The sequence below is a fragment of the Melanostigma gelatinosum genome, assembly GCF_949748355.1.
Source record: "Melanostigma gelatinosum genome assembly, chromosome: 16".
Lineage (NCBI taxonomy): Eukaryota > Metazoa > Chordata > Actinopteri > Perciformes > Zoarcidae > Melanostigma > Melanostigma gelatinosum.
Genome location: NC_136649.1, coordinates 18,489,687 through 18,502,543, shown reverse-complemented (window position 1 = coordinate 18,502,543; position 12,857 = coordinate 18,489,687). Strand labels below are relative to the sequence as shown.

The 12,857-nt window shown below is 42.4% G+C and overlaps 1 protein-coding gene across 1 annotated transcript; it reads right to left on the bottom strand.

Annotated features, from left to right (window-relative positions):
* Positions 1-3,465: 3,465 nt before the first annotated feature.
* On the bottom strand, positions 3,466-6,339 carry LOC306790383 (cytochrome P450 1B1-like). Its single transcript, XM_079286598.1, has one exon. It carries the CDS (start codon positions 6,132-6,134, stop codon positions 4,557-4,559), a length of 1,578 nt encoding a protein of 525 aa, XP_079142724.1. The 5' UTR covers positions 6,135-6,339; the 3' UTR covers positions 3,466-4,556.
* Between the last annotated feature and the right edge of the window lie 6,518 nt (positions 6,340-12,857).

Genomic DNA, 12,857 nt, shown 5'->3' with positions numbered 1-12,857 from the left:
GGACCAGACACTGAGGAAATGCTCCCATGTGGCATGGAAGAGAGATAAAAGGAAGAGGGGGGATACGATGAGCTGCTAACATCTAAACTAATATTTATGTACCACACTTACTGCAAGAATAAATGTTGACCATTGGGTGGTTTTGGTTATTCCAAAATAAATAAAGTGAGTCAGGAGGAAGACTTTTCGACAGGTTGTCGACTGCGTTTGTTGGTAATTGTTTGTAAATCCTATGATACTGAAGGTCATATACTGTATATGTGAATACTAATCCTCATGGCAGACACCAGTGCAGACACAGGTGGGTCATGTCAGGTTGAATGCCAGTAAGCAGCATTTGAAAGCCATGAAAAATGTCTGGTCATCATCACTTTTTGATGTGCGTTTGCGTGTGACAACGATACCTAATTTGTGGAAAAAGTACTTCGATCTTATTTAAGTAAAAGTAGAACTACACCAATGTAAAAATACTCCATAACGTGTAGGTCTTTTATTAAAAATTGTACCGTACAGAAGTATCATAAGCAAAAGTACTCAAAGTAAAACATATTACCCCCTCTGTGACAATGTTGATTTAGTTAACCCAAAAATGTTTCCTTAATTTGCCTGCTTCCTAATGTCAAAATTGGCATGTTTTATATCTCAATTCTTTATTATTTCATACTTTTTATTGCTTATGATGCCAGTTAAAGAAAATAAAAAAACTGCTCAGTTCATTGATGAATGGGAGACAACACTGCTGGCTTTAAACTGAATGCGTTTGTTCAGGGGAACAAAAAGGGACAGCCGTCTAAAGGACAGCGCGCTCCCTGTTAAATATTGACGAGTGACCCGTGTGGCTTCTTACTGTTGCCTGTACCGATGCACCGAGTCACAGCTTGTAAGGGGTGGAGAAGAAGAGCAGGCAGGGCCTGTAACCCATATTAACCTTTCACAATAGCACTGACTCCAGACATCAGGATCTATTATTATCTCTTTGACCTCTCTGCTGTCCCAACACTTTGGCTGCTCTGATGGATACATCTGACCGGTTCAGTTAAAAGGTCGATACAAAAATGTTTATTGTGCATTGAAGAGTACATATTGTATTACACTGGGTTCATTATGAAAACCCTATTTGGATATTCTACACAGCTTATTATTCATACAGTGGCGTATGCCAAATAAATCATGTTGAACAGTGATGTGTTATGCAGTAAAGGAAGGAGACAGTATATGCATGATTTAAGAGTACATGAATGTAGATTACTTGCATGCTGTTTTTGTATTGAGTTCAAATATGAAAAGCTTTAATACATGGGAAGACAAATGAGTGTCTGGGTGAATAACTGCTTGGTTGAGACCACACAGCTGGCACATGATTTCTCCAGCGAGAAAAACAAAATGCTTAAAGTGAAACTGATTCACCACCACCAGTTTATATTGCAATTTCGGGGCAACTCCACTAAATACCCTCGTATGAATAACAATACATTCTTAAGGTTTATTATGAATCGTGGTTTAGGGCAAACACATCAAAACTTTCATTACATTTCTTTTCTCTTGCTTACATAAGTCATTGCAGATATATTTAGGTTTTCAGTCAATCACAGTTTTTCAGAGTTGAGGAGTAAAATTGCAGTTGGGTCCAGATATGACTCAGGCTTTCCAATACCATTTACAAGTTGCTGGCTTTTTATACTTTTTACTGGCAGAAACTTTGAGAAAGAGTGACATGTATTGTCTGTGTGTCACAATTTTAAATGTCAGCAGAAGTTTAAAAAAAGTTGATCTTTTGCATGTTTTAGGTTGATTTAAAGCTTGTTGCATAAAAGTCCATAGATATTTAGAACACATACCTTATATTGCATTGCTGTTCTGTAATTGGAGAACCAATTTTACAAGAGTTCTGTTAGCCTTCCAGTAATTCTCCCCTGAGTTTGGCAGCAATCTTGCAATGTAAAGGCTTCAGTGTTAAACCATAGGAGCAGTTTAAAGACAGGTCCTCGTTGGCACATTTCTCAAAGCTACACTGGTGGAGTAGAATTGCAAGGAACAAAAATATCTCGACTTTGGCAATCTGGTCCCCGATGCATCTTCTCTTCCCTGCTGAGAAGATCATAACATCGTTGGTGAGGTCCTTATCTAGGGAGCCCTCTTCATCCAGGAAGCGCGAGGGGTCAAAGATATGTGGGTCCTTATGTGGGTCCTTCCAAAACTGTGATTGACTGAAAACCTAAATATATCTGCAATGACTCACGTCTGGCTTTATGCTTTTTATATCCTGACCTTCCCCTGATCGTGTAGTATGTATCCAAGGTGGCTTTCTCTGTGAGCTCAACTCTTCTCGACAATACTAATTCTCAATGTTGGTTCTACCTATGTTATAAACGGACTGAGGAAATCGCCAAAATAAAATTACTGCAAGCAGCACTCACATGCTGTCTCACCCATCTGCCACAGAAGCTAGTGAGAAGGGCTTTATCAGGTTCAAGCCTTAACACTTTCTTATATGTATCTCCATGGTGGGAAGGGTCAGTGCTTCAGGTTTTTTTTATTATCTCTCCCCTCCCACTTTGTCCACACAGCCTGCAGACCGTAGTCCTATTCTCACTCCGGCCTCCATCCGGCAGGGTCGCTTGTAGAATGACGGAAAGGGCGAGCAGCTAACTAATAGACTCTGTTGCCAAAATCTACAGAAATATAAAGAGATTACCATGACACTCATGTGTGGCCTGAGAGGTATTTGTTACGAAATATATAATATAAAGTTGTTAATGTTGAAAAATAAAGCACGTTTAGCTATTTGATGGAATTGATTGATGGAGGGAACTGGTAGCGCATAGTCTAAGTAATGGACAATATGCTGGAGTTGATTGTTTTTCCCGCTGAGGTTGGATGTCTTTGCTGTTTGCACTTTCTATCCGTGGCCATTTTAAACATGATTTCTGTCATTTACAGCCAAGCTGTTAATTATAACCACACAGGGGAAAAGGACTCTGTGATATCACCAGGAAAGCTGAGGGCTTCAGATCCAAACTCTGAACAGATCCAAACAGCACGATTTATTATGCTCCGTAACAACATATATACAACATTATTGTTGGCATAATACCTCTTTAAACAAAAGCCACCGAGATAATGGAGCTGCAGAGTTGTGGCTGCATCAAAAATAGTTTTAAAGAGAGTTTCCATGTAAATCTGCTAATGTGGGTGCTTGTGCAACAAAAGGAAGAAGTTAAAAAAACATCAGCTTTGGTTTTCGTGATGTTCAGTCACAAGTTGGGTATTCCAGAGATTTGTATTTTTGTAACAATGAGTAATGACCGAGATCTAAACAGTGGTGGCACATATCTGACAGTGCCAACACTAGCTTAAAAAAACACTTTAGAACATGTAGTTGTAGTTCGACATGTACACCTGGCTCAGCAAGTTTGTGTATTGTGAGATTTTGTGACAATTAAACAGACACATTGACCATTGACAATTCACTTTTATTATTTTTCCTGTATAGCTCATTGTTCCACTTTTCCATCACACGAAGCAACATATTGATAACATAATATCCTCTATGAGGAAAGCTTAAACATTCAAGGCAGAGAAACACATCGTTTCCTGAATGCAGAGGCTTAATAAAGAGAGTGCAGTGACATCCATGTATAGCTTTGAAAAAGTGACTTTGTAAACAAACATGTTTTTGAGAATGCCTCACAAGTGAACGAAATTTGCTGCACATGTGGTTTTGTTGTACTGGGGAGACTTGTGTGTTTGGATCGGGGTATAGCTGCAGTGCTGATACAGTAAAGCTGAACCCTGGGTGCGTAAGGTTTGTGAAGCGTTCATGGTTCATGGCCGTGTCTCTTCTTCGTCCTGAAGGCTGGGATGGATGTCCCGTGATGAAAGACTTCCTCTCTTCACAAACATGCCATGCCCATTTCCTCCACTTTGATCGGCATTCTTTGTTTAATGTGTTCATATGATTTAAGTACAGTAGATAGTGAAATACATTAAACGTCATTACATTGATTGTCACGTCTGAAATATGAAGATATAAAAAAATATTTTGTTATTGCTTTACGTGGCATAGGTTAAATATATTCTTACATATTACAAAGGAGAACAAGGGGTCATCGAGTGACTTTATAACATTCGCGAGCATTTCGTACACCGTTATATTAGTTTAAATTGACATTTAAGGAATGTAGCTATTTCCTGCAAACACATCATACATGTACATGCGCAATAGTGGATGTAATACAAGCACACAACTCAGTGTTATGTACAAAATCTGATCAAGTACAGAATCATTTTTGAAGCAGAAATTGAATACCTATACTCTGATTCCACAACCATGAATCCAACCTGTTGCTCATATCACATCTTTGACATCATACTCTCAGCCCTGCACCAACAATAATTCAAATACAGACCATGTTAGCATAGCCATTAAATATCATTATTAAATATGAAAACCATACAACAGTAGGATTTAGTGCAGGTATTGAGAGACTCACTGTTAAACGTCATTGGTGGGAAAGTGTTTGCTGGCCTTGAGTCACAGTATTGGGACACGCTGTTCATGCTGGGGAAACCACGCCAAGCAGCTTTCCCCTGAGCTTGGCGCTGATACAGGACCGGAGGGGCTTCAGCGTGAGCCCATACGAGCAGTCAAGAGTGAGGGGCTCAGAGGGGTCAGCCTCAAAGCTGCACTGGTGCAGCAGGACGGCTGTGAATAAAAACACCTCGACCATGGCGATCTGGTTGCCGATGCAGCGTCTTTTACCCGTTGAAAAAATCATCACACCGCTGGTTATGTCCTTATCGAGGGCCCCGTTTCCATTAAGGAAGCGTGCGGGGTCAAAAATGTGAGGGTCCTTCCACTTCAGGGGGTCATGGTTGACGGACCACTGATTGATGAAGACAACCGTGTCTTTGGGGATGTGGAGACCCTCGATGGTGACGTCTGAGGTGGTGGAGTGGGGGATGGTGACGGGGACGAAGCTGGTGAAGCGCATGGTCTCGTGGATGAAGGCGTCCAGGTGTGCCAGGCTGCGCCTGTCCTCGATTGATGGCAGTCTGTCTTGGCCTACTACTTTGTCTATGAGCTCATGCAGCTGGGCTTGCATGTCTGGGTGTTTGGCCAGGAGCAGCACGATCCACTGCATGACAGTTGACATTGTGTCTTGACCTGCTCCAATCAGATCTGTGACCGTTCCTTCGACAAACTCTTTGGTCAGTCCGCTGTCCTGTCTGTGCTCGATCGCGTTGATGATGGCGTCGCTCATGTCCCGGGTCACTTCGGGGTTGAAGGACTCTCTATGCTGCACCACTTTGTCTTTCACAAAGGCGAAAAGCTCTTCGTTGAGGTTTTTGAAGTTTTCATAGACACTGCGAACTGGGTTAGGGAAGGACTGAAGCCAGGGCATGACATCTACCAAGCTACCTGCCCCAACCGTCTCCCCAAACTTGTCCAACTTTTTCAGCATGGTCCTGAACTCCAGGTCTTCATGTCCGTATCGCCTCCCAAAGCAGAGAGCGCACATGACATTCGCAGCAGCTACTGTAAATTCAGGAGCAGGGTCAAAATACCGTCCATCAGTGCTGTGGCGCAAAAATATATGCACCAGCTCCATGACCTCGGCTGTGATGTGTTGCTCAAACGCTTTTTTGGTCTGACTGTTTGCAGAGGAAAAGGCTCTGAGGCTGGACTGGGCTATTTTCCTGTGCGCTTTCCACTGTTTGCTGTAATTAGTAAATGCCATACTCCTGCCTCCAGAGATCATCTGGAAAGAGACAAAGTTTGGTCTGCCTGCAAACTCAGTGCTGTGCTGTATGAGAGCCTCCTGTATCGCCCTGTCTCCATTCAGAACCACGATGTCGCTGCAGCCCAGCCGTATCTGGTACACGTTGCCGTATTTCTTGGCTAGCTTGGCGAAGGTGATGTGAGGCATCTGGCCCAGCTGCATGGCGTTGCCCACCACCGGCCAGGCGAAGGGTCCCGGGAGTCTTCTCTTGAGCCTGAGGTTTCTGACCCACAGGCAGGCTTCCAGACAGAAGAGGAAAACAAAGGAGGCGACCAGAGCAGGCTGGACCTGTCCACTCCATTCCCTGATGATGCTGCTGCCCTTCACACCAAACTCTGTGTCCATTGACATTTTGTCAAATTTTCTGCACACACAAAAAAAAGAAAAAAAAGAAATTCACTTTTCAACAGAGTGTTCAGTTGTATGCTTAGAAGAAATTAATCTAAATATCCATATCAGATGAGAAAAAAATAGTTAAAATATTTCAATCAAAAGCCAGTGAGGTCATAGTGATGAGAACCTAAAATAACTGCTGAAAGAAGTGAGTAAAGGTGACGTTTTTGTCTATTCATGAAGATGTAAGGCTTAAGTGCCTGCTTTTTGCTTCACTCCAGCTTCTTATATGTTTTGCTGTTGGTGGGCAGGGCTCAGGATAACTTCCATACTCCTCCCATTGTGGTAGCCCTGCAGACCCCCACTGTATCATCTCCGTTTTTGTCGCTCGCCGTTTTGGAGGCGCGCGCTAGAGAGCGTCGAGGGGACACCGTTGAGCGTGCAGCGTGAACCACCTCTGTCCGCTGCAGAGAAAAAAAGAGTCAGCAACTGGTGACCGATTCAGTAGGAAACGCGTCCAGGCCATTTGTTTTACTAATTGGGGGACTGGCAGAGTTTAAAGTGTATCTTTCTAACCTGATTTATTCTCGAGCTGCGGAGGAGGCAGCGCGCGCACTTTGGCTTGAAAGAAAAAAACCCTGGTTGCACGGTTTGTCAAACTCTTTGCGGAGCTTCAAATTAAAGTTGTACAATATCTGTTTAAGCGTAATTATATTTTCAGTTCCGTGACATTACATACTTATTATTTTGATCTGCTTAAAACGCATGCTAAAGCATCCTCTGAGAATTGAACCAGATGTAATATATATGCAGTAACGTGCCGTTAATGATACGCTTAAATATATGCTGAGTCTGTCGCGATCAATTCAGCGATTTCAAATGCCGATGTCATCATTTTTTTGTATTTACCTCTAATTCTTCTGGTTCAGTTAGTTTGTCAGAAAACAAAAGTTGAGAGAAAGTTGCGCATTACACAGCCCAACTCTAAAGACCGGACGTAAACGTTTTATTTAAAGCTTTATAGCTGAACAAAACAAAAAACGTCATTTATTAATAATTGTTTTAATCAACAGGGAAGATACCAGTGATTTAAATGAAAAGGCTGAGACACAAGAACAACAAAAATCAAACCTCAGATTTAAAAGAGGATTTCAAAATATCACATAAACATCAAGATCAATATTATCTCAATGTGTCATATTTTAGATTCTTCTGTATTTCAACCAGATTTATCACTTCGGCATCTGACAGTGGCAGAATCATTTCACTCAAATCTTAAACTTGCGCAAAACTCAGTGTGGACAAACCATGAAATATTGAGCCTTTTTTTTTCAGCCCATGAATTGAAGTTTTGTATGACACTCCAGGTTACATCATACCACAACAAACTGCTGGTGCCCCCTTTCACAGTGCTTCTCCTTTCGAGCTCCAGTACTTTCCCCTGAAATATCGGGGAATTAAGAAAGAAAAAAGGAAAACTCACATTACACTGAGCTCAAACAAAGAGGGAATCTGAAGCCACTTTTGTCTGTGTGTTTACTGTTGCACCATCATATTCAGTAAAGAGTATTGTTCTTAAATGTTCTGACAGACAGACAGAGAGATGTGAAGTTGTATGTTTAATGACATTTCATCGAAGGTACTAAAATATCTCCGAAGCAAAGTGCTTAGTCACTACCACAAAAAAACACAGTCAGTTATTATCAGCAGGAGAGGAGGAGGAGGAGGGGGAGGAGAATGATGCAAATGTTGAAAATTACATCATTGACTTTTTTTTAAAACGCATTTTAGAACAATTATTGACACTGAGCTATGGGTCCATTATGAACCCATCATGAAAACAAATTATAAATACAAAGGAGGCAGGAGAAGGTATCATTATATATGCAGCACGCATATCTCACAGTCATATAGAACATTAACCCTGTCCTGTCTGTATAATTCACCATTAGGTTTAATTCGTGACATGGCTTTTTTACAACCCTTAGATTAAGTGACTGGATCTGCAAAGCAATCATTTCAGTGCTTTAATAGATACAATAGGTTTGTGTATTAAATTACACTTTCACATTAACAGATTTTATAGGCACAGCATGCTCAAATTGTGAAAACAAACAGAAATGCTACAATAACAGTAACTGAAGTGTAACTACATTGTGTGTTATGTGTCATTATTTCACAATAATGGTCCTTAAACGGCCTTTTTCAGATGTCGAAAGTTCCGCTGGTTCCGAGCTCTGCCTGAGAGCTGTTTGTCTTGAGAAATGCGTTGTGGCCGAGCACCAAAGCCTACCAGAGACAGGTTAACCAGAGACACAGCAATGTCTTCGAATACACTGCCTGCACTGGGGATGACTGTTTCTTCTCTCCTTTATTCCTATACTGGGAACCCCCCAACCCCCCCCCCCCCAACACCACCACTACCTCCTCCTCGCCTGAGTCTGCTCCTCATACACATGTGGCCACTTGCATCCCCATCACGCTAATTAGAGCCAGATTTGTGGTTGAGGAAGGGGGTGGTTGGCTGACGGGAGAGGGGGAGTGGGGGTTAGGGTTTGTGTGTGCGTGCGTGGGAGGGTTGGAGGCCCGGGTTTGAAACGGGAGGGGGGGGGGGGTGTCGTGTGTGCGTTTTGCGTGTGGCTGCTGTGTTTGCCTGTGATTACCCCTTGTAACCTGGCTGTGAAAGGTTTGCCCTGACCCTGCGTTGACTCTGGCTGAGGGGGGAGTTTTCAGAGGGGCTGGGGTGGGGCTGGGGCGGGGGTGGGGTCTATAGGCTGCTGCATGTCATGTGCTGGCGGGTGGGCTCTCGCTGTTTGGAGACAGGGCCAATGGTAGACCAGGCTGCCCCGGCTCTGGAGCTAATCATTGTTTACTAGTCTCATTTCCACTTCTCAGTGAGCTACTGTCACGCACAGCACCAACAGGGAGGAAGGAAGAGGGAGGGTGAGGGGGGGATGGGGGGGGGGGGGTGGTAGGCGAGAGGAAAGCCAGGGGTCCAAAAGGCAGTTGGGGAGCTGGTGGGACTTGGGGAAAGGGTAGAGCAGAGAGAACGCAGGAATTTGAGAAAATATGTTTTTTTCTTGTAGTGAACAAAGGTGAGCCAAGACTGAAAAATGCTGCAGCCAAAAACAACCCGACGAACCAATAAACAGACCAACAAAAACATCCTCTGGGCCAAAGCCATCTCAGGCAGCCAGGAGGTAACCACCGGACATTGCTGGTTAGAGATGGTGATGTTTGAAATGAGGACGCTTTCGCTTGCCAGACTGCAATACCAGGAAAGAGAGATACTTGGAAAAATAGTTACTGACTGACATGATTGTTGTTTTTGTGTAAATAGCCTGAGAAAAGACATGCAAAGGCACAATTCACTTCGGTGGGGTGATACCAAATGGACTGGTGGTTAAAGTGGTATCAATAAGCAGTATTTTTTACACACACACACACAAAACACTACGCTGTTGAGTTCTGCTCTGAAGCCTTAGAGGCCATCGTTTCACCTGGTGTGGATTATGTTAAACGTGAAAAGGAGACAAATCAGGGGACCACAAACAAGCCTCCCAATGCTAATGTTGTCCCGTATGTTCTGGACGTGTGAATAGGAAACTCTTTGCTAACACGTTCACCATGGAAACTCTGTATTGTTGTTCAAATATGCCAATGTTGTCTTATACAACTTGTGCTGCTCAAAAACATCCATTAATGCAGGTTTACCCTTGATTTTCAAAGCACTGCTGTGGAATATTTAGATATTTAACAAATCAATCTTGCTCCAAATCCATGTTCAACGTTGTAAAAAATGTTTTAATTAAAATGACAAAGCTTGTACACTATGACTAATCTGCATGTTTTTTGTTACGTATACATTTCACCACACACTACGAAGCCCAGGCACACAAAACAAGATTGAATAATTGAGAATTCAGTTCCTTGTTTGTGCACTTGTCAAAACCTCTATGTCACCACTCGGAATGAAAAGAGGCCCAGACCACCTGAAGTCAGATGGGGAGGATTACAGTGTCACAGCAGGTCCAGTGTCCTGTGTTCATTTGGATTTGGAGTAAAAGAAGGAACATACCATCCCAAGGAATCTGGTTATGTCTGATTGCTCCGCTGAGTTAGACCTGCAGAGATGTGTCACGGTCGGCAATATCAAACAGCCCACATATAAGAGGAAAGCACTACTTTCGGAGAATGTTTTCCTGGAATGATTTAAGGTTTCTTGGTTGACGTGGAAGGGTCTATATACCCTTCCCCAAACTATGATTTTTAACCACAGCACAATATTTTCCTGCACATGCTGCACTTTCATGTGGTGTAGTTGAATAAAGCGGCGACACATTCAAGGTTAAGGGTTTGATATAAGCCAGCGACCACCCACACTACACATGTTTCACACTTCTGTCATTCAGCGTTCCAGACATTTAGCCATTTTAGTATGAAATGTTCGTTCAAAGTGGCTCGCAGTCATTTCTTTCAAGGTCCTGAGGAATGAAAGTTGTCCTTGCATGCACTTACCCAGATCAGTTTAAAATTACACTTCAAATGTATCCATAAATATAAAAACAAAACCACAGGGTTGATAAACTAGTAATAACGTGACAAAACAGTTACATTATAAGAAAGTTCACTAAGGTCAATTTGCAGGCAACTGCAGACAAAGTTTTTGATTATTAATATATTAATTTATTGGAATAATAGCCTGTTTTTCCCTTTTACCACACTCCTCTTGTACCGGACACTTTCCCTCTTCACTGTGTGCAGGCTGCGTGATAGAGCTTCACTTAATGTGGCAGGAGACATGTATTATGTACAGTGTAGGGATATTAGTTTCTAATCCCGTAAGGTTTTTGCGTGCTAGGGTAGCAGAGCGAGGATGAGCTTGCGTGCCATGCCCGGGGTGGCGTGCATGGAGCTTGGTCGCTGAACTCCGGCTTCCCAAGGGAGCGGGGGCAGCAGGGGGAGGGGTGTGTGTGTGTGTGGGGGGGGGGGGGGGGGGGGGGGCTGCACTGAGAGATTAAAATGAGACGAGGGAGAAAGCACAAGTAGAAATGGCTTCCAGATGACCCCAACTCAGCTCATCGAAGACGGGCTGAAGAATCGGTACACAGTTCGTTGCGCATTTCCCACCTCCTGTTCCAAGAACTGTATTAGCTGATATGTTTAATGCTGTAAAATAAGTAGTCACAGTAGAAATATTATGACTAGTAAACACATTTTTAAAAAAGCAAAAAAAAACATAAATATTGCTAAATTACAATCCAAATAGCATTAAATCAATGCAGTAATCCATCACGAGAGACAATGTTAGACTGACATTTGAGTCAAGCTAAATCTGGGTATTATTCTGAAATGCTTTCTTCTGACATGCCACTCAAATATTTACTGTGAACTTTCTTTCTCCTGTGCGTTTTTCAGCTCAGTCATCCATCACGTTATAAAATGATGTGGGCTGTGTCTCATGACATTCTGTATTTCCTGCTGTTTTCATCCAAATTTCTTTATATTCTGTTTTTAGGGGGGGAAAAAGTTTAGATCAAGAGAACTTTGTGACTGAAATGGCAGCCTTGGTGTTGGGGTCTCACCATGCCGCCGGGAAATGATTACAGTTCCATGAGCAGAAAGAGTATAGAGAAATTTGTTTTCATGATGGGTTCATAATGGACCCATAGCTCAGTGTCAATAATTGTTCTAAAATGCATTTAAAAAAAAGTCAATTAGATGTAATCTTCAACATTTCCATCATTCTCCTCCTCCCCCTCCTCCTCCTCTCCTGCTGATCGATGAGTGGATTCTCACTTATTGACTTTATATTTAGGATTTAAACCTTTTGTGAAAGGCCACGTTTCAGCCTATATGCTGTTTCGATTGATGTATAGGCCCAGAGGTCTCCTTTCTGTAAAGGTCAGATTATTACATCTGTCCCCCATCAACCATGAAGTACAACTTTTGATATACTACTGTATATTATGCCTTGTATTCTTTACAGTGGAGAAATGTAGGGAAGATGGAAAGCATATACCATTAAGAGTTGAACATAAACTTTGACCAACACTCAGGTCTCTATGATTCATGGGGTTTATACATCAATGTAGATACCGTAACCAGTGAATCATTGTGGACACTTGCCCTATTCTTCACATATTCAAGTGCAGAGATAATGGCTCGAGTCTTCGTGTGACACACGGCAGAATTGCATTCCATAAACTTACCATCATGCAGTTCATTTTTCACAGTAGCTTGACAACAACATTATTTCAACAGAAACAAAAGATCATGTTAAACGAGACAGGAAAGGAGAGTCGTCTCTAAATGTACAGAGAGCAGAAAGGTCGAGACCCCGGGCTCACTGGACAGATTTGACAGGTTTTAAGGCCAAACTTGAACAAAGTGCTCAAAGTGATTCTCCAGAGAAGCGGCCACTACACCTTGCTCAACACTTTTTTTTCACTTCTTTCTTCATCAATCATCCAGCGTTGTTTGAATTGTGCAATGTCGTAGCAGGTCACGTTAAACTTGTCCATAATATGTGAAATGGATTTTTACTCGATATTGTCTATTGTAGATCCTCTTCGCATGGACTATAGGGTCTATAAAACGTATTTGTTGGAAAAAATCAGTTCCCATGGTCACGTTTGAACGAGCTGTGTCCGTTACAAGTGAGCAAACCGAGCTGCTGTGCAAATGCGAGTCTGTCTCTACACGCACTGCTCAGGTTATTCAGGGTAGAGCTTGTGTCAT

Coding starts and splice junctions, on each gene's coding strand:
- LOC306790383 (XM_079286598.1), bottom strand. CDS start 6,134: ATGTCAATGGACACAGAGTTTGGTGTGAAGGGCAGCAGCATCATCAGG.